This window comes from Helobdella robusta, assembly GCF_000326865.2.
Source record: "Helobdella robusta unplaced genomic scaffold HELROscaffold_1, whole genome shotgun sequence".
NCBI classification, from domain to species: domain Eukaryota; kingdom Metazoa; phylum Annelida; class Clitellata; order Rhynchobdellida; family Glossiphoniidae; genus Helobdella; species Helobdella robusta.
Window position 1 is genome coordinate 2,221,153 of NW_008703570.1, and position 23,306 is coordinate 2,244,458.

At 31.9% G+C, this 23,306-nt stretch overlaps 2 protein-coding genes across 2 annotated transcripts in view; both read left to right on the forward strand.

Moving 5' to 3' along the window:
* HELRODRAFT_155552 (hypothetical protein) overlaps nucleotides 1–1,432 on the forward strand; it is a gene marked incomplete at both ends in the record, with an annotated part of 27,588 nt that extends 26,156 nt beyond the window's left edge. The window contains one exon of the mRNA XM_009010588.1: nucleotides 1,197–1,432. Coding sequence (XP_009008836.1) covers nucleotides 1,197–1,432 — 236 coding nt within the window. The remainder of the gene's footprint in view (nucleotides 1–1,196) is intronic.
* Nucleotides 1,199–23,236, forward strand: HELRODRAFT_93158 (hypothetical protein; the record flags this gene model as incomplete). Its single annotated transcript, XM_009010589.1, has 7 exons — nucleotides 1,199–1,395; nucleotides 4,873–5,004; nucleotides 16,829–16,997; nucleotides 19,433–19,535; nucleotides 19,785–19,931; nucleotides 21,428–21,480; nucleotides 23,018–23,236. 7 exons carry the CDS (start codon nucleotides 1,202–1,204, stop codon nucleotides 23,153–23,155), a joined length of 936 nt encoding a protein of 311 aa, XP_009008837.1. The 3' UTR covers nucleotides 23,156–23,236.
* Nucleotides 23,237–23,306: the final 70 nt, after the last annotated feature.

Here is a 23,306-nt window from a genome sequence, read left to right on the forward strand (position 1 = left end):
AAGCATTGTTCAATTCGCAATTGTTTATTTGAATTTTTTGCACGACGAATTTTAGTTAATTATCATGTTTGTTCAGTTCTTAAATAAAAATTTTCATTAATTTTTAAATTTTTGTTTTTGTTTCTCTTTATATAGGTTTTGAGTGACTTTGTTACTGAGAGTCTTCACCAATTGACTCTGTTCGGCTTCTGACTTAATCGGTAAGACACCAGTAGCGTGTTGTTAAATGTTTATTGCTGGACGTAATCCTTGGATTACATTCTGATTTCAGCTTCAGATCTTCCTTTGTTCCCTTTTGCACGCTTCCAAAATATATGATTGTTTTTAGCTACTTCGATATATTTTTTTCATGGAATATGGAGTTTTGCATTTCTTGGATTACATATATAATAGCTATCAAAGAAGTATTGACACAGGCACATGTCAAAACAACACTTGTCAATCGGTTGTCAGACGACGTTCAAAAGCTTTGTTGTATAGTTAATCTTTGCTCGTTTTTTGAACAACTTCAAAGAGCCGGTTCTACAAAAATCCAATGGCAGCCAATTACAGACGATAAGAATAACGTTAAAAAACCGGCAATCGTTGGTAACGATCTGGGTACCAGAATTTTCCTATTAGGTGCTGTACGTTGCTAAACCTGGCTAAAATTATTTGGGCATCGACCGTTGATGCAGTTGTATTGTTCACCAGAACGGCAGTTTTAAACCTTATTTACTGGCGAATTGGATGCCAGTGTAGGCCCATCAACTCACTTGTCATATGAGGATGCCTAAGCAGAATCTGAACCATCAAAAAGATATTCTTTGGTATTTCCATCATTGCCATTCTGGTTTCAGCTTCAGATCTTTTTTTCTCTTTTGCGCGCTCCCAAAATATATTATTATTTTTAGTTACTTCGATATATTTTTTCATGGAATATGGATTCAGCATCTAAATAAATTTCTTTCCACGGGGGTAAAAATATAACAGAAAGTTTACAGGACCAATCCCCAAACTCAGTAGAACGTTCACCTACACCCATCTTCAAGAGTATGAATCTTAAGTCAGATTTATAAAATATTATTTTAAACAAGTGTATGAAATATTGCAAAACAGCCAGGAAAGAAATGGTTACCGTACGATTATAATTTTTATAACGTTCAAAATAAATTCTGTTTAACTACTTTTTCACTTAAAGAAAATGTAATTTTTAGGGTTGATGGGTTTATTTGAGAAAAGAAGATTTCGCACGTTTCTTCAATTTGTGGATCAGTTTAATATTGATGACCAAAAAACATGGAAAGGATATGACCTCGGAAACATGACAATGAGGGCAATATACGAAAAGTTTGGATTGGATGAAAATACGGCTGAGTTCACTGGACATGCACTTGCTCTCTATCTTAATGATGAGTTAGAATTTATAAAATGTTTAGCATTTTTATTATAATGTTTGTCGGGTATCTGCTTAATGATGCATGGGACTAGTGGTTATTTTTTTGTCAAAATACACTTTAACGAATCTACAATCAAGATAATCACCGCTATTCCTTTTGAGAAAAATCAATCAATCTTCGTTTAGTGTCCAGAGACCCAGTTCCCCCGAAGTAGGACGATGTTTTCTTTGCCGGACGTTGTTTTCTTTGCCATCAATTTTTTGCGCCAAATTAGACGATCAGTTGTATCAATTTCATTTAAATTTAGAGCTTTCATGTCTTGCTCGATTGATTGCGACCAGGACTTCTTTGCAAGAGAAGTCATGGCTCTGTTTCCACTTCGTTTGACATGACCAAACCACTTCAGACGGTGTTGCCGGCATTCGTGCTTTATATCATCTAAACTAGAACGACGCAGGATTTCGGTAGATTTGATGTGGTCCTTCAGACTAATTTGTTGCATCCATCGGAGCATTTTCATATCGGTTCGGTGAAGTTGTTCCAGTTTGGTTGTCATTGGCCATGTTTCTGCACCATATAACAACACCGGACGTATCACATATTTATAAAGTCTTGGTCGTAGTGGTAGTGGGATGTCACGCCGCATCAATATAGAGGCAAGGAGATGTCATTAATTCTATGCTGCACGTATGTGTGCTCGAATGGCAGCTTGATCTGTTCCAGTACAATCCAGGACATCCCCTAGATATTGAAACGATGTGACTTTCTCTACCCTAAGGGTTTCAAAAACATTGCTATTTCGAATTTGTTGTTGTGGATTGATGCAAAAATTTTCAAACATCTGTGTTGCATTCTGCTCAGACGTGGCTGTTAAAACGATATCATCAGCGTATATTAGATTCCAAATGTCACCAATGGGTATTGGCTTTGTGATTTCTTCCATCACAGTTATAAATAACAGTGGACTGAGAATCGAGCCTTGGTGAACTCCAACGCCGATGTCAAATGCATCTGTGTTTCCAACCGTTGTGCTGACGAGAGTCTTTGTATTCGTATACATTTCCATCACAAGTTGAACAAGATTTCCTGGAATGAGTTGTCGACGTAGACTCCACCTGATTGCTTCACGGGGAACTCGATCAAATGCTTTTTCAAGGTCTACAAAAATGTGTGATAGTTGTTGATGCTTTGCGAGGTACTTCTCTTGCAGTTGCCGAAGGATGTGAATTGCATCAATTGTTGATTTTTCCGCTAGGAAACCAAATTGATAATTTCCGATTGTAATGCATGACGTTAATCTTCTCTCAATGATTTTCTCGACAATTTTCAGGGAATGTTCTAACAGACGTATACCCCGATATGATGAACAGTTTAATGGATCACCTTTGCCTTTGTATAGCGGGACTGTCATTCCATTCAGTCGGCATTGAGCGATTTCTCCACACTTCACGGCAAAGTTGTAGTGACGTTTGGATACCTGCAGTACCTGATGTTTCGATAATGTCATTTGTGAGTCCAGAAGGCCCTGCTGCCTTTCCACCCTTCATAGCTTTCAGAGCTTCTGTAAGCTCCTCTACAGTGATGTCTGGAATCGGACCTTCGATGGGTGGAGCGTCGAAGTTGACATAGATGGGATTTATTTCATTTAACAGACGGTTTGAAGTATTCTTTCCACTGTAGCTTGATCTCATCTTGTTCAAGAACCATCTCATTTTTGTCGTTTTTGATACATGAGGCACCAACTATGTCATTTTTCGTACGCTTTGCTTGTTTTGCATACGATACAGAGATTTCATTTGTTCATCTTTGCTTTTAGTGAGCCACTCTCTGCACTGATCTGTCCGAGCCAGTGCGACTTGACGTCTTGCATAGTTGTTCTTTTCACGGAAAATTTTATGGTCATCACCAGACTTTGATTTTTGCCATTGATTGTATGCAGCTTTTTTTCAGCTATTGCATTTTGTAAACTGTCATTGCACCACCAAGTGTCCCGTTCATGCTGGCGTTTTGTACCAGTTTTCCCACAAACTGTAGTTGCAGCGTTCATTAAAACGGTTTTGTATGTACTCCAATCTGTACTGGCTTGCGATTGGTGGTCTAACTGTGTAATGATAATCTGTTGAAATTTTTCTCGATGAATATTGCTTTTCAGCTTCCACGTTTTGATTCTCCGAGGCATTTGTTTAGACTTATGTTTTGACAGTTCGACAACCAGGTCTGCCACAAGGAGTCTATGTTGGGCGACACATGATTCGCCAGGTATAACTTTGACATTTTTGAATAGCCTTTGGTGCTGTTGCTTGAAATCAAAGAAATCAATTTGCGTGGCTGATGGTTCACTTTTGAGAATAATATATAATATAATATGAATCCAAAATTTTTGCTACATTGTAAGAAAAATTACTTTGAGTAGCTGTATATATACACCCAAGTAATATTTTAAATAGATTAAAAAAGTTTTATTTTAAAGATTATTTTGAAATATATTCATTTAAACTTTTTTCAAGCTTCTAATCATTTTTTTCATAGCTTAAAATATTAATTCAAAAAATATGTTAAAACAACCACAAAGCCATGCAATAATTGTAAATCAGAAAATTTTTAGACGAATGTTAGCTGGTCGGAAATGCAGCCAGCATGATATCACATTTATCAATAATTTGTAATGTTGCTTTCGTTCACAACGTTTACACCCCAATGTTTTCAAGAAGTAAACAATAGTTTAAATGATAGCACTGCAGAGTTTTTGTGGAACGAGAGTTTTTGTTGAACGAGAGTTTTTGTTAAGCGAGAGTTTTTGTTGAACTTATTGTTTTCTATGATGATACTTTTTGTTTGCAAATATTGAGTGTTATTATAGATTGTATCAACAAATGAAGGAATAAATAAGGTTGAAGATTTTGAGGTTTTGAAAAAATAAAACATTTAATTGCTTATTATGTTTGTTTCCATTAGTGTGTATAGGAATTAGATTACAAAAATTATAATGGAAATTATGTAAATCTAATCTCTGCCTGGCGAATAGTAACGAACAGTAACGAACAACAAATTAGCTGCTCATACATATTCAGCCAGGTTTGTTATTTTTAAGTGAATGGATAAAAGAATAGACGACCTGTACACATTTCAGCATTCTATTGTGACGAAGTTTTTTGTGTTCTTTCTCCACATTGTTTTATAATTTTTGTAGAATTCTCTATTTAATATTTTTCAGAGGTGTCAGCAACGAACACAGTGCAAGTAAATATGTGTGAATCAACACATTATACACATTACGTGTGGTAGGTTGAGAACATCTTGCATTTGAACACTGTCACTGCAATAGCAATGTCTGTTCCAATGACTATTACACCTATGCGCCTCCAAATTTTTTTTGAGTTCATAAAATATGAGAAAATTTAATTCCATTTTTGAAATAACAATTACACAGTGAAATATTTTTATAATTAATAAATTTAAAATTCTGATTATAAAAGTTGTTATATTTTGACAGTTATTTAAATCAGCCTGCAATTGAAACCATTCCTCGCATACAATTGTATAGCGAATCATTGTCAAGATATGGTAAATCACCATATCTTTACCCACTTTATGGACTGGGAGAGCTTCCCCAAGGATTTGCTAGGTACATTTTTTTATTCAGTAATTTTATGTTTTTCAAAAACTCGTTAAATATTTTTTAATCAATCAATTCATTCATTTTATTTATTTATTCGTTCATTCATTCGTTCGTTCTTTGAATTTTTTGCTTGCAAAAAAGGATTTTTTTAATTCCAAGAATTCGTTTATTCTCAAAGAAATAAAACAGGCAATCATAAAAGCAAGCTTGTGCAGACTACCTTAACTAAGTGTATAAAAATAGAAAAATATACATATTCTCATATATATATATATATATATATATATATATATATATATATATATATATATATATATCGAAATAAAGTCACATAACAGATATTAGAAATATGTCCGTTCAACTTAACTCAGTACCTTTTATTACATTCATTCACACTTAGATTTATGATGAAATAAAAATAATGTACAATTAATTAACATTGATAACAGCTTTTTTAATTGAAAGTTTGAAGGCTTTTAAGTTGCCCATATCAATGACGTCATGACATAAACCATTCCATAGATTTATGCCTTGATTTGGTTAGTATATAAAGATAGTGTAGATCTCGTTTCAAAAGTTTTTTCGTTTAAGTTTTTGTTAAGTTTTGCCAAATAGTTTTGTTTAAATTTCCGTATCAGTTTTAAAGTTTGATCAGTTTTAGTTGTAATATCATTATGTAAAACCGTTGGTTTTAATTTTCGTTAACTCATTTAGTGATTATTTAAAAAATTATGAAGTATATACAATACAAAGGTTTTAAACATCGTTTATCCAGCGCAGGCCTTAGTGGGGGCGACGTTGGATTCCGGATAACTGGGGTTGCCAAATGCTGTCTCCAAAATGCCAAACACTAGATAATATTTTATAATAAAAATAAGTTATTAAAATAATAGAAAATAGATTTAGTTAAACTAATATCTATTTTAAACATACATTAGTTTTTCCTAGAAATTTATTTTTCATACCAATAGTATGTTGAAAATACTTTAGTCAAAAAAATTATAAATTTTATCCTAATTTTTTCAAACGTTTTTGTAACTAAATTTCATTTTGTGCGCTTGTATCCTTTGTGGCGCCACATATTTCGCGACATTTTGGTTAAGCATTGTTTATTGGTTAAGCAAAATTGAAAGTATCAAAACATTCCTATACCAAAAAAGTGGCCTTATATATTTACTAACATTCCTGATATTGCACATGAAGTACTTACACTAGCAGAGCAATTAAAAGTTTATAGTTTTCTAATGCCTTTAATTGCATGGTACAATAAACTGTTTCAAATAAACGTTGTTAGTATTGCGATGCAGGCCGAGGACATGGATTTGGTACAGGGCACTGAAATGCTTAAAAAATGTAATAAGTATTTAGAAAATTACAGAATGTTTGGTTTTAAACAAGAAATGGTTGATGCTAAAAAAATGCTAAAGCTGAAGACTTTTTTCAATGAACTATTTATATATTGGCAGAAAAAACCAGGTGAACAAAATCTTGAAAAAAATTTTTTTTTAATTGAAAAGTTTAATAGACAAGGCTTAAAATCCTTGTGTTGTATACATGCTTTATACATTTTTTAATTATGGGTTGATTGTTTTTTAATCGAAAGCTAACTAAAACGAAAAGTTTTACAAAACGATATTAAAACTACAAATTTTTAAAAAATGAAATGAAAACTAAAACGAAAATATTTAGCAAAACTTTACCAAAACTAAAACGAAAAAATTTTTGAAACGAAGTCCACATTACCCATAATTCAATTTTTGCAGAAATTTTATGGGTAATAAATATAACTTAGTATTTATCTTTTGAATCATCTGAAAGAATTAGCAATCTTTTTTTTTCGTTGATGTTTACTGATAGAAATGTTGCTAAGAGGTTTGCTTTTAATAAAGCTAAGAGTTTACATATTTTCCGATTTTGGAAAATATGTAAACACCCATATTTTTTTTCAATTTGCCAAAGTGGCGAGTTGGCCGATGGAAGTTGGTTTTTTAATGATGAAAGCATTAATGGTTCAATCCATAACAAGAAACCGAATATTTATTTATATTTGTTTTTTGCATGCTGAAAATTTTGTCAAAACTCGATTTTTCTTATCTAAGTTTATGGGTCATCAGTTTTCTAAATTTATGAACATTAAACATGAAAATGCATATATTTTAAAAATGTATATTTGTTTTATTTTGTTGAAAAGAGCTCTATATCTGTATAGTTTTGTAAACTGCCTTACATTGTTTTGAAAAGAATTTTAATGACTCTGAAGTTTCTGGACCAAATTTGTCGTAAGTTTAATAAAAAACAATAAGCATTTTATTAAATTTTTTGTTCTTTATTATGCAAATCTTTATGCCACACCACACGACGTACATAAACACTGATTAACTGATTGAAATCCAGAAAATATGATTGAAGAATAAATGTGGAAATACTCTTAGACCAAATTATAAAACTCAAAATTTAAAAAAGATAACCTACTTGTTGCTACCTGAATTATTCCCCGAAGCTATTAAGGTAAGAGGACGTAAATAAACATCCAGAATGTAAAACAATTAATAAAATTGTGTTATGAATAAAGCAAAGTTCATCTTTTTAGTAATTAAAAAAGAGGAACTTCTAAAAAATTCTTCAAAATATTAAACTATAAGTCCAGATTCAAATTAACTAAAAGCAGGGCCTCGAACGGTTTTTTTCGACCCGATTTTTGTTTCGATTCGACTAGCGAAAATAATGTTTAGTAATTATTTTTAAAATGTCACCACGCGTAACAGCTTTTTACTTGATTATATAGCCAATAAATATCAATAAGATAAGGTTTGTTGATTAATAAAACTATCAGTTGTTTTTTGTAATCAAAAAAGAGTGTGCTTAAAATATTTATTAATAAAAAAAAATGTTTTCAACAAAGATACATAAATTTAAAAAAAACTATACAATATACGTATGTACATTTTTAATAATAATATAATATGCTGTGACGCACTTTCGTGCATTGAGTCAGGCAACAGTACCATCATGGCTATAGCAGCTTGAAATTATTTTTCAAATAATCGAGTCTTGATAGTTTTAAAACATATTCAAATCTTTGGCACAAATTGCTTCTGGAGGTAAATTATAAATTATTCCAATTATTTTCATGAAAAGCTATACTAAAGTTTTTTCTTTTTACTTTTTTCATTCTTAATCTTTTATTATGTTTTTTCTTAGATCAAACATAAATATCTGTTCATTAGGTCAATTTGTTATATCTGTGCCGTTAATTATTTTATCAGGTCACATCTGATTCTTCTTTTTTTGAAGTTGGTTACCAATTATACTTAATCTGTCATGATAAGTCAAAGTTTTTTTAGTTTATACAATTTGGTCGCTCTTCTCTGAACTTGTTTTATTTTTTTATGGCTTCCATTAAATATGGATTCCAAACTGTGACTGCGTATTCCAGATGCCGCCTCAATTTTTCGACTAACGACTAAAAAGATCTTCTAATTTAACTTAGTTTTCTGTTCGTTTAGCCAACTGCATAATAAATATTTTCTTTCCATTTCAGATAATTTGACGCACATAAATTTTTTCAAGTACTGTTTTATTTTATTCTTTCATTCTCATTATTATATATAAAATCGTATATGGGATTATTTCTACCAATTCGTCTTATCCTACAAATTTCATTATTAAAATCCTGCCACTTATCTGATCATTTTATCCATATCATTTTGTGAACTTGTCCTTTTTTTATTTCCTTTAATAATTTAATTTTTGTATCACCCGCATATAGTCTCACATTCAAAATAAGGTCATTGATGTACATAGCAAAAAGTAATGCTTCAAGTACTGATTTTTGAGAAACTCCACTTTAGACATCTATACAGCTTGATACATAACCTCCCTTGACCACTCTGTTTCTATTGTTTAAAAATGCTTTGCACCATCATTATAAATTCTTTACATCAAAACTTTCTAATTTTGTACATAATCGTTTATGTGTGTTTGACAGAATCAAAAGCTTCAGCAAAATTAATAAATGCTATATCAACAGCTTTATTATGTTCCCTTGCTTCTATTAGTACAACAGCTTTTATGATTCGCATAACAATGTTGTTCTCTGATAACTAATTTGGTCTCTTTTAGATGTGTTATTATTATGTCTATTATTATCTTGCCGTAGTTTTGCAAACTGTACATGTTGCACAATTCTGATTTTTAAGATATGACTTGATTTGTCTACGAGATAAATGAGAGACGTTATGCAATTTTTAAACTTTTTAGTACTTTAAAATTTTTTGATCGGTTTTTTAACTTTTATATATTTTTAATATTTAATTTAATGGTTTTAATATTTAATTATATTTTTCAATATTTAAAGTGAAGCTTTAGTTTTTTTTAATTATTTAAAGAATTATTTACTTTTTCATTTAAAATATAAAAATTTATTCCATTCCGTTGTTTTGACCGTCATTGTTAATTTTTTTTCATAATTAAAGTTTATTAAATTATATTTCTAAAATGAAGAAGTATAATTTTATAACTGTGTAGGGGGGTGCCTGTCAAGCACGACGATCTCAAATCAGTTCGGCTATTCGTACACCAGAAAAAGGATACTAAATATGCATAAATAATAAATATTGTGCAAATGCATGAAATAAATCAATTTAAAAATAATCATAATGAATAAAATCTTTAAAAAAATGAATAAATATTTATTAATAAACTATAAAAATGTGGAAATTGAAAAATATAAGTTTGATAGAAACTTTAAAATGAGACCAGACTCTAAAGTGCACTAAAAATGTGCGCGGTTGAGTTCAAGGGCCTATATAAGTATTCTAAGTATATGGGTGCTCCTAAATTATACTATATTCTATTTTACTTTCTATGATGGACCACGAAAACGACAATAAGAATTCACATTATGGTGTAAACGTTTAAGGCGGGATAATGAACATTTTTTTTTGAACAACGTATCATCGCCGTCAAACAGTTTTTGCGTAACTTGTCTTAGTTTGAGAGTTCTAATTTATTTCATTGTTATATAGAGTTGTAACGCTAGAGAGATGTTAGAGGCTGGTCTATAGTTTGAGGGTTCAAATTCATTACCATTGTTATATAGAGGTGTTACGTTAGCACATAATCACAATTCTGGCTTTGATAAGATTTATTAAATCAGTGGTTTCGCTAATGTGTCTGATCACCACTTTTCAAGAATTCTAGGATGTACACCGTCTACTTCAATGACACTTATATTTCTTAATTTATTCTCAAAAGGTGGGCTTAAACATATAACATTTGTTTTTGCTTCATAAATAGGAGAATTATTTTTAACTTCTTTTTTAAAATCGGTTGGTTGATTGATTGATTGATTGAAAATTAATTATTTTAATTATTCACACTATTTATTATTATTATTTTGTTATTATTATTGTTATTTGAAGATTGAATTAATTGAATTTTGCAATTGCTATTTCTACCTAGTGTAGTGGGTTGATTTGGTTTGCACACTGTTCTGATCATTTACAGTTCTGGGCATGACATAAAACTGCATCCACGCTGCCTTGCGTGCTTTTGAGCAAAAGGCTAGGCCAACCGCTTATAACTGGTGGTTGTCGTCAAGATGGGTGTCCGGATGTAAAAAGTTTTCCCAAAATTTATTCCATGCCATCACAAAAAACAACGGCACTTAGTCCACAGCAGGTCTTAAGTGGCCAAGAGGTGCTAAGAATGCCTGGGAAGTATGCAATTGCGGAGGGATGTTGCAAAAAAATTCAGAATGACCCCTCTATGGTACTTAGACTTGGAACTCTCAATGTTGGATCACTGACCGGCAGCAGCATGGAAATCAGAAATGCTTAAGCGTAGAAGGATTCACATCTGCTGCCTTCAGGAGACCCGATAGAAATCGAATAGTGTCTGTCGTATCAACTCAGACAATGAAAAATATTAACTATTCTGAAATGGTCAAAATCAAAAAACGGCCAAAAATGGTGTTGGAATTTTTGTCAGAGAACCGCTAGCCCAAGAAGTACTGGATATTAAAAAGATTAATTCACGTCTCATGTGGATCAAGCATTGCATAGAAAAGCAAATAATGATTTCTTTCTGCATACGCACCACAGACAGGCGAATCAGAAGAGATGAAAAATGACTTCTGGACTGCGTTCTCTGACACCATCTCAACAATACCAAAATCTGAAACAATCCTGATTGGAGGTGATCTCAATGGCCACGTTGGAGAGTAAACAGATGGTTTTGACAACGTGCATGTCGGTTTTAGCTATGGAGAACGGAATGAAGATGGCAACCGCATCCTTGAGTTTCCTGAAAGTCACGGGTTTTGTTTACAGAACACATATTTTAGAAAAAGGTTGGAACATCTCATAACATACAAAAGTAGATTGATACGCAAATTGATTTCTTCGCTATCAAGCAACACCGAAGGTTATTTAAAAATGTCAAAGTTATAACTGGTGAATCATGTGTCGCCCAACATAGACTCCTTGTGGCAGACCTGGTTGTCAAACTGTCAAAACATAAGTCTAAACAAATGCCTCGGAGAATCAAAACGTGACGCTGAAAACCAATATTCATCGAGAAAAATTTCAACAGATTGTCGCCACCCAGACCACCAATCGCAATCCAGTTCAGATTGGAGTACATACAAAACCGTTTTGATAAACGCTGCAACTACAGTTTGTGGGAAAACTGGTACTAAACGCCAGCATGAACGTGACACGTGGTGGTGGAATGACAGTGTACAAAAATAGCTGAAAAGAAAGCTGCATACAAGCAATGGTGTCACAAACGTTGCTCAAAAATAATTGGCAATTTATCTAAAGTGTCCAATTTTGTTTGTCCTGCTTGCATCAATCCACAACAACAAATTCGAAATAGCAATATTTTTGAAGCCATTAAGGTAGAGAAAGTCACATCGTTCCAATATCTAGGGGATGTTCTGGATTGTACTGGAACAGCTAAAGCTGCTGTACGAGCACGCATACGTGTAGCTTGGAATAAATGGCATCTCCTTGCTTCTATATTGATGCGTCGTGACATCCCACTACCACTACGATCAAGATTTTATAAATCTGTGATACGTCCGGAGTTGTTATATGGTGCAGAAACGTGGCCAATGACAACCCAACTGGAACAACAACTTCACCGAACCGATTTAAAAATGCTCCGATGGATGCAGCGAATTTGTCTGAAGGACCACATCAAATCTACCGAAATCCTGCGTCGTTCTGGTTTAGATGATATAAAGCACGAATGCCGGCAACACCGTCTGAGGTGGTTTGGTCATGTCAAACAAAGTGGAAACAGTGCCGTAACTTCTCTTGCAGATGTTGAAGTACCTCTCACACGTCCCAAAGGCCGTCCAAAGAAATCCTGGTCGCAAACGATCGAGCAAAACATGAAAGCTCTAAATTCTAACATATTTTATTTTTCATGTTTTATCATTTCTCTTCCTCACTTTTTGTATTTATTTTCTCACTTATTTGTTTAATTTTGTTTCACTGCCTTGCATGTTGTTACAGTTTCTGCGTCTGTCAGATCATGATTTTTAAGAATAATAAAAAAAAAATTTAATGAAATGGATACAACTGATCGCCCAATTTGGCGCAAAAAATTGATGGAAAAGAAAACAACGACCTACCTCGGGAGAACTGGGTCTCTGGACGCTAAACGATGATTGATTTATACTAAAATCACTTAAATTTTTTTTTCGTCGTCCTCAAACAAATCATAAAAAGAAATGTCATAGCAATCAATGATACTAACAAGATAAAAGTCAGGATATTATACTACAATAATTGTAAGACATTACATTTGTTCTTAAAGAACAACTGCACTCCTAAAGACGATACTATGAAGCGTAATCATGTAATATATAAATTACTACATAATTTCTACATATCAGGAAAAGGCTTTCATCACAAGACACCTTAAACGTATTAACTCTCAATAAAACTTTATCATTCGAACAACTAGTTTTTATTTATCGATCACCTCACTAAGTCATCATCTATTCTGTTAAATTGCGTTTTTATGCCATTCCTTCATTTTATTGTCAATTTATTTTCTTTTATTTATTATATTATTTATCATTTATTTTATTTTTCATGTTTAAACATTTTTCTTTCTCCGTTTTTTTTTATTTATATATTTACTTATTTGTTTAATTTTGTACTACTGCCTTGCATGCTGTAACAATTTCTTTGTCTGTCAGATCCTGATTTCTAAAGAATAATAAAAAAATTTAAATGCCCTATTGACGATTGCGCGTCAACAATATTCGCTATCAAGACGTCTCACAATGCATACACAACACAAAGATAAGCCATCTAATCTCACTTGCAATGAACACATACAGATCCAATAACCCGCCAAATTCTTGACTACAACACATAAAGTGTTCATCCAAACACCAACATAATACATCTAAATACGCCTTAATACAAATTTCAATGACAAAAAAAAAGAAATGACAACAACAAGGATGAAGAATACGATACCAACTAATAAACTTTGCTAAAGAACTTTGCTTTGTTGAAAGAAACTATATAAACCAAACCTTCGCTGAAAATGATTTATGAAAAATATATAATATATATATATATATTAATTCAAAATTTATTCATTATCAACAACATATCAAATAAATAAAATAAAATAAAAATTATGAAGCTGAATATGCGTAGAACCGGATAATTCTGCATGTCTTGTAAATTTTTTTATTTTCATTTTTGTCCACAAGCACAAAAAAGTAAACATACTTGTAGTATATATATGCATATATATATATATATATATATATACATATATATATGTTGGTGATAGACAATAATTTTTACAATATTCTATAAATTCTACCGAATGTTTGGCGTTAATATGTTTGTAGTTCGTTTTTTCGATTTTTCTCACTAAAGTTTTTTGGTGAACGTCTATTAAAATCCAAAATAAACTTATTTTTCGAATTCATGCTGCAAATAAGGCCATATTTCGATTCTGAATGAATCATCGTCAGTGCTCCTTGCTGTATATATAGGGAAATATTGACTTTGTCAAGATTAACTTTGACGTTGTAAAAATTAACTTTGGTGTTGTATATATATATATATATATATATAGTTGTATATATATAGATATATATATATATTTAGGAACGAGGTTTTCATTTATACAAATTTCGTTGAATATGTTTACCCATTTTGCATTTATTAATTTCTTTGAAATTGAATCAACACGATGTAATTGTTGCAATTCATATTTATTAAAAACTTGTGTCATGTCGTGGCTAAAAACGTTGTTTCGGCTAGGTAGCCATCATCAAAATTGTGGAAAGTTATATCGGTCACACACGCACTACTCTCTCCCGTAGGCTCACCATGCACATACAAGATGGTGCAATATGGCTACCGTACACAAGATGCTTCTCCCAACGATCATCTTGGATGCCAATACGACAATACTTGATTCAGAACTGCATCCTGGTCGACTCAAAATCCGTGAAGCTTTACATGTCAACAAATATAAACCAACTATAAACAAGCGATCGAATAGTTTTGACAACATTTTTCAACTGTTTTCAGACACAACCTGCCAATGTTACTGGAGAACAGCCGCTCCTACAGGTATGAACACAATACGAATACCGTTCAGCGTCTGACAACATCCTACCAACTAATATACAGTGTTTGACTTTACGTCATAAACCCACTGTTTCAACTTCCCTAATTTCCTTATTTCAAGACTAACGTAATTGCTGTTTTACATAATTTATCCTTTATTTATCATGACATGGTCATCTTCTATTATACTTTGTTTTATATGTTAATAACATACATTTTGTATAATTATCATATTATTTCTTTATATTTAATTCATATCCAATTTTAATTTTAATTTTTCAATTTAAACGTTAGTCCATAACCCGGTTTTTATAATATCATGCTATCACCACGTAGTATGTTTATTTCGTGCATCCGCTGACATTGTTATTTAAATCTTAATTTCTAACTTTAATATTTTATTTTAATTTTTAATAATAGCAGCAAAAATTAAGATTATTTCCGAATATTTATTTACTGTTTTACACGTTTCTACAAGGTGACACTATTTTATTCATTTATAATTATATCTAATATTTCACAATAGCATGTTACCATATTATATTATAACTTATCAAATTTAAATTTATATTTCATTGTTTTATTGAAAATTTTTACAATTCACTAATTTTAGGTTCTGATGATGGCTACCTAGCCGAAACAACGTTGTTAGCCACGACATGACACAAGTTTTTAATAAATATGAATTGCAACAATTACATCGTGTTGATTCAATTTCAAGGAAATTAATAAATGCAAAATGGGCAAACATATTCAACGAAATGTGTGTGTGTGTGTGTGTGTGTGTGTGTGTGTGTGTGTGTGTGTGTGTGTGTGTAGTTATTAATATCACCGCATTTTCCGCATTATTAACATCACCGCATTTTTCGCATTGTTGAGTTTGTAACTAAGTTTTGCAACATTTCGTACAATTATTCTTATCGATATTATTCAATTTATTCAAATTAATAATAAAATTTCTAATTATTTTAGACTGTATTTTTCTTATATATATTTACATAAAAGCTTTTTCAGTTAAGCTTTACCATCATCAGTGTAATTGAGTTTGTGATATTGTTATAAGTGGTTCATTTGTTATTTATAGTATTCTTAACAAAGGAACTCTAAGTTCCATTGTTTCTTTGCGTGAATAATTTCTTTGTTGGTAGGATCGTTACAGCTTCTTGATGGATGTTTATTACCGGGTTTCTATTTTCTATTAATAAAGCCTCTGCCATTCTCAAATTGCTTATATTATGGTTGTAAAATAACACTTTTGTATTTGAGTTTAATATTTCTCTCGTTATTTTTATTTGGTGGGAATCCAAACAAACACGCACACACCATTTTGTGTATGCGTTGTTAACCTTCTTGATAAAGTCGTAGTAGTAAATCCGATATATTCTGTGTTTCGGTGCCTACAATCACCGATTTTACAATCAAAAGAATATACTAGATGACTGCTTTTCATTATCGATTCTGGTTTAGTATTGCAATTATTTTTAAGAACAAGGGATGAAGTTTTGTTCGTGTAATAAATAAGTTTTAATTTATCATTTTCATTGATAGTTTTTACATTACCGTTTACAATCCTTTTTATTATTTTCTCATCGGTCTTATAAGCTGTTGACTTCGTATTTTTGTAATAAAGTATTATGTCATTTGTTGTTTTATTATCGTTACTTTTGTTTGCTACATCACAATCTTTTTTGCTAATAATTTTTACAATGAATGTTCATTTGTAACCATTGGAACTTAGAGTTCCTTTGTTAAAAATACCATAAATGCCAGATGAACTACATATAACAAAATCACAAACTTCATTACACTGATTATGGTAAAGGTTACCGAAAAAAGCTTTTATGTAAATGTATATATGAAAAATGCAGTCTAAAATAATAAGAAATTTTATTATTAAATTGAATAATATAGATAAAATAATAGTTCGAAAAATTAAAAAACTTAGTTACAAACTCAACAATGCGGAAAATTCGGTGATATTTCTCAACAACTATATACGACAGTCTGAACCTATTATCCTAATTGCATATTAGATAATAAGTCGCTTGTCATGGCGCTATATAAAATGACATTATTATTATTCTTAACTACGGCAATAAAGATATAAAATTTTTTAAAAAAGAATTAAATCTATATATACATATATACAATTGGTATACAATGTATAAATAATTTACTTCATGGAATGTAAAAATTACTTTGTTTCTCTGAAGGTTGAGTGCAATATACGGCGGTACTTATATGTTAGACAAACCTATCGACGAAATCGTCTTAGAGAAAGGTAAAGTTGTTGGTGTGAAATCTGGAGGAGAAATAGCAAGATGTAACATGGTCATTTGTGACCCTTCATATGCCCCAGAGAGCTGTAAAAACTTTGGCAAAGTTTGTTTTTGTTTAATTGTCGTTTTAATGGGGGTGGCGATGTTGTAATGGTTAAGTGTCCGAGTTAGAATGTAAAATGTCTGCCAATCACATGCAAAAGTGTGTGATGCGTTGAATCACGTGTATTTATACGCTGTGTGTTGGTTGTAATAATAATAAGTCGCTTGTCATGGCGCTATATAGAATGACATTATTATTATTAACTACAGCAATAAAGATATAAAATCTTTAAAAATAGAATTAAAACAGGTTAAAACTCTTGGTCGCAACAACCATCGATTTGATGTTCAAATTAGCTTGGTTGCCAAAAAATTAGGATAAAAACTCTCAACATCAAAATTGGCCGTTGATCAAAAACCGAGCATCACTAATCAAATCAACCGTCGTTTTTGGTGGACCCGTAAAAAGTTGTTCACTCAACCAAACAGCTTAAGTTCATATTTGATGTTGACAACTGCAAAAACTATTTTTCCCCCATCCTTGACGACAACAACTTCATTAATCATCAACTTCCAAATTGGATTCCCAAAATTTCAAAGCTGACGATACCTTGCAACTTGAACCATTCATATAACGAAATATCAACAATCATCTACAAATGCATAGCTAAATCGTCTTCCTGTCTTTTAGATCAAATATCTATAATTCCTTTCAAAAGAGTCCTATCCTTCGCACAATTCTTCTCCAATTACTATCGCAATGCTGATTATCTTCGACAATTCCGATCGCTTTGCAACCCATACTGTATAAAATATTTTTATCATTTATCAACAATAGAATCTTCAATTTTTTCGTAATCAACTTATTTATACACATAAATATATAAAAAGGTTTCTACCAAGAAGTTAACGGCACTCCAAACTCTTGACTCATATGCTCAAAGATGCATAGAGACATCAAACGCACCATTAATTGTCACTCAGACCTCCGCAACGCATTCGACGATGTTAGCCCCAAGCTAATTTCCTCCACATTAGGTTACCATCACATTCCATTGCAAATAAGTAATTTAATTAAATTCATATGTTCAAACTATACAGTATCTGTTTCAAAAAGCGGCTATAACCGACAGTCAATTTAAAACCCACCGCCTGGCTTCAATTCAACAGCCATCATCGCAAACAACACAGGCGGTACTTAAAAATTAATTAAATTAAACCAAGCCTTGCGTAAGGCTACCGGTACGAATTTGAGGATCGACAAATGCTGCTCATTCGGAATGAGAAAAAAATGGCGGCTATGAGCAGTTTCTCCTGACGCTGGCTATTGACGACGAACTCATTCCTCGTGTTGAAATGGATCGACAACTCAAAAGCAAAAGAATTGATGATTTAAATACTCAATAACTTGCTATCAATCGTAAACAAGTTGGACACAGCGCCCCAATGGAAGCTGCAAATATTATAAGGGGTCGTTCCATCACAATTTTCTTTTGAGCGTCGCACATATAATATTCCGCTGACGTGGATTGGAGAAAGACTGGATACTTTGGTCGTGGAGGCAGTAAGAAACTGGCTGTCATTACCAATTAGCAGCTGTGTATTAGAATGCTTATCACTCCCTTTCAAATCAGGAAGCCTGAAAATTAAATAACTCAATAATTATGGTGAATCACTCAGAGTTAAACTCCGCAATTATCTTAAAATTCACCATGATGAAGAAATCAATTGTTTATTGAGTGAATCCTACAAGAGCTACACTAAGATTGACTACATGCTTCCGGATTCAAGATATGTGAAATGGACACTCCAAGCTTTAAAGACTCGCCAACAGGAATCCGATTTTTACCATCTGTCACGGCTACCTTGCCAGATGAGAATCATTAAAACGATATATGAACACATTCCCGCAAGCCAAGTTGCCCGTTGGCCTAAACTCAATCACTGCCAACCTTCCGGAGGTTATATTCAAATTTGTAATTCAACAACCAGATCCAGATGGGGTGAATCCACTAACGCGTTGTGCCCGCTTTGTAACGCTCTCCAAATAAACAAGCATGTTTTGTTAAATTGTAGCGGCTCTGAAAAGATTCACAAATCGTCACGATAAAATATTATTCTTGATTTTGAAGGAGATCAAGAATAATATAGAAGCCGGAAGCGACAATTTTTGCTGATACAAACAACAATGAATTTCTTCCAGTATCATCTCTTTTCAGATAATTTCGCCCTGATATTGCTCTTCTTCATGAAGACACGATCGAAACCCTGGAACTGACGGTCGCTACGAGTCAAACTTCTCGAAATCAAGGGACTATAAATTATCTAAATATTCACAGAACCTCAGTAACAATGTGATTGACAATTTGAATCACTTAAAAACAATTATTAAAACTTTTGAAATCTGCCCTTTAGGTTTCTTTAAACATTTTCATTTTTCGCTTGTCAATTTGAATTGGTCAGATCAATTTTACAATAAATAATGTTATAAAACAGGTAGTTCGTGCGATCTGTATTTTGGATCATGCTATTCCAAATACAAGCGAAGCTGCTTCTTGCCAAATAATCATCCCCCAGAAACAAGTCAACAGAAAATATGGTTAACAATGTTTCAAATTAACTTTTTGTTTGTTTTTTGTTTTAGTTTTTTAGAAAAATTTTTTTGTGTACGTTGAGTGTATACCCAATTACTTTAGAATATTTCGTGTGTGGTTTACATATTATTGCGTATAACTTTTTTTTAGTTATTTTAACTAAATTCATTTTAAATTTAATAAATTTGTGATATTATTCTGACAAACATTTTTAAAATTTAGAAACTTTTCAAATCATTTAACTTGCCTTTCAGATATTTATGTTTCATGTGTCAGTACGGCTCACATGGTGACAGGCAAAGGATTTTACCTGGCCATTGTTTCAACCACTGTAGAAACCAGTAACCCAGCTTTAGAACTTCAGCCAGGATTAAATTTGCTCGGATCGATCAAAGAAAAGTAATTTAATTTATTTTTTTTGTTAAACTACTTTTGTAACTACTTTTTCATCAATTACAAAAATTTAATCTCAGAAAAAATTGTTTAATGACGCTAGCGTCTAGTATATATTTATATTATATGACAAATATTTATATATTTTATATAATATTATAAATTTATTAAATTGGTAATGAATTTAGCTAAAATAACTAAAAAAAATTATACGCAATAATATGTAAACCGCACACGAAATATTCTAACGTAAATTTTTCTTAAAAATAAGACAACAAAACAAAACAAAATCGTAATTAAATGTTTTCTGAATTAAAGTTAGTTTTATCATTTGAATATGTTAATCTTTCTCAAATAAACTTTGATAAATTTTGCCGTTCTTGTTACAATAATAAAATTAATATATTATGAAGATGTGGAAGGCCGTTAGTTGATTAAAATCAGCATGTTGCGCACTTCTGGATTCTGAAACGTAATCCGCTTGTCTGCAAGAGTATAGAATCAAGAAGACCATAATAGAGCGAGTTACAATAATCAATCCTAGATAAGACTAACGAAGTAGCACGAAGGAGAAAAGTAGGATCATCATGAAAAGGCAAAAGATTTTCATTCTGCGTAGATGAAAGTAAGAACTTCTAGCAACACTTAATCTGAGAAGAAAGAGACAATACCAGAATCTTGTGAGAAACATCAAGAGTTTTAGAATCAGGTAAGATAATAGGAGGAATAGTAATTAAGTGTTTAGATTATTAAAACAAATTAATTCAAATTTAGAAAGATTAAGTTTAAGACACGTCGAGTCAGACCAAGCGATAATTGAAGAAAGACGTACAGATAGATTATGAAGAACACTATTGAGATTAATGGAGGAAAGGAAGTATAAATATAAGAAACATCAGCATATACATAGTTGACTAGTGACAGAAAAATTATTAATAATACGAAGTAGTTCAGAAGTATAGAGTATAAATAGAATAGGGGTAAGGATAGAACCCTGAGGTACCCCAAAAGTAAGAGTAAAGGAGTAAGAAGTAGAATTATTGAGAACAGAAGAAAAACGATTACAGATTTAAAAAAAACCAAGATAGACAAGAATCAGTAATAGTAATAGAAAGATCTAGCAGCCTCAAGAGAGTAGTATGATTAACGGTATCAAAAGCCGAGGAAAAGTCAAGAGCAAGAAGAAGAGTAAGATTACTATTGTTACTAGAGAGAAGGATATCATTATGTATTTTGAGTAAAGAAGTTTCAGTACTGTGAGCAGGTCTGAAACCAGGTCTAGTAGTATGTACAGGCTTTAGGCTTGAAATTTATTTATTTTGATTCATGAAACGTTACATTTGGCTTTTCCCTTCATTTTTTCAATCTTTGTATCCTAGCTTTTATAAATGTTTAGTGTTTATAATTTTTTTAGTGACACCTTTATAATCTTGTAACATTGATTACATTAGTTTCTTTTATAATCTTGCACTCCTATAGCCTTGTTAACATGTTAATTGCAGATTTGTATCGATTGCAGATCAGATGGAACCTTTGACTGATGGTTCAGATAGCCAGGTTATTTAATTAAGCTAATTAATTCATTAGCTTTTTTGTTTCTTGTTCCACTGTTGGTAACCGTGATTAAATGTTTTCTGAATTAAAGTTAGTTTTATCATTCCAATATGTTAACCTTTCTTAAACATACTTTGATAAGTTTTGCCGTTCTTGTTACAATAACGAAATAAAAATATTGAGAATATGTGGAAAGCCGTTGGTTGATTGAAGATTATCAAGAGTTAAGAAGTTTTTTCTTTACATTTTAGAGAATGAATATAACAAGAGAAATAGTTTTTTTGAATGAAGCTGATACGAAAGAACAATAGTGATAGACTTGACGATAGCGTAAGGGTGGATTTCTGCTAACATGTTATTGCCGTGGATGGTAGTTGAACGTGATATTGTATTGTATATGATGATTTGTATAGCGTCTCTAATAAAGAACTTCACAGCTTCCCTGTGGACTGTTGAATAAATGATGTATCAAACGTTTCTTGAACAACTGTCGGCTTGTGTCAATGAACTTTCTCAGTTCCACAGGCAAAGCATTCCGATTTTGAGCTGATGATATTAAGAATTTTCTAGTACCAATTTTGTTGGACGTCGGTTGTTGACATGATTTTGTTTTGGTTGTTGTAATGTTTTGGACTGTTTGAGGTAGTTGTTGCTGTGTAGTTGTTGGTCGGTTGATTTTGTTGCACTTTTTGTCTTGTTTTAATTTTTATTACTTTATGTTATATTATATTATATTGTTGTTATTGTTATTTTTAACTGCTTGTCCTGGTTATGACATTAAAATGACTCTCACTGCCTTGTGAGTGATGTTGGATCATCAAAGGCTAGGCCCACCGCTTATAACTCTGGTTGCGTAAGGAAGGGCGTCCTGCGTAAAAATTAGCCAATAAAATATTTATGATGACATTCGGTTTCATCATAGGTAGCCAAACGGCAACCCTCGATCTCGGGGAAAATGTCGTCTAAACGTGTTTTTTTGTTGCGAGGAATTGAATTTTATAGGCACAATATCTCCATTATTGGATAATCTCAAACTACTTCGGTTAGCAACTTCGAAAACCAGTTGGAGTTGCACTTTCAAATAACTTGGAGCATCGCTGGCCTGCGAATCTCTGACAAGGAGAGCTAATTTAATTTTTTCCTTCTGGCACATGAAGCCAGTTTAAACTCTGATGTAGACTGAAAATGAATCGAATTTTGAACATCCCGCCACCAATCTAGCCGACAGATGGCAAAGAAGAACGAAGAAAATTTTGAAATTAAAGTGAATACGTTTAAAATAAGAGTAACATGACGATATCAACAACTAGAAAGTGTTATAATTCAAGTGGATACCTTTAAGATTTTTTTTATTTTTTTGTTTGTTTATTAACATTTACTCTTAAACATTTTTTTAAATGCATGCATAACATACGACAAATTTGTCTAACACAACTAACCAGACAAGCACATGCAAAACCAGTACAATGTAAAAGAAAAAATATGGTAGTAACATTTATAAAGTAAAATAAAATAAATATTTAATAATTGTCTTCGACAGATTTTTATATCAAAGACTTATGACGCTACCAGTCATTTTGAAACAACTTGCTTGGATGTGTTGAACATCTTTAAAAGGGCAACAGGAGCAGATTTTGATTTTAGCAAAGTTAAACACAATCTAGAAGATCAAGAATAAAAAACATTTGAATTTCATTTATAATGAAACCCAAATGAATTGTATTTCCAGTTATTTGTCCGTAAAATAACATTATTTGTATGTAATTGGTCTTAGTTATGGCTTGTTGAAATTTTAAAATAATGAGATTAACTCGAATACGCCTACGTAC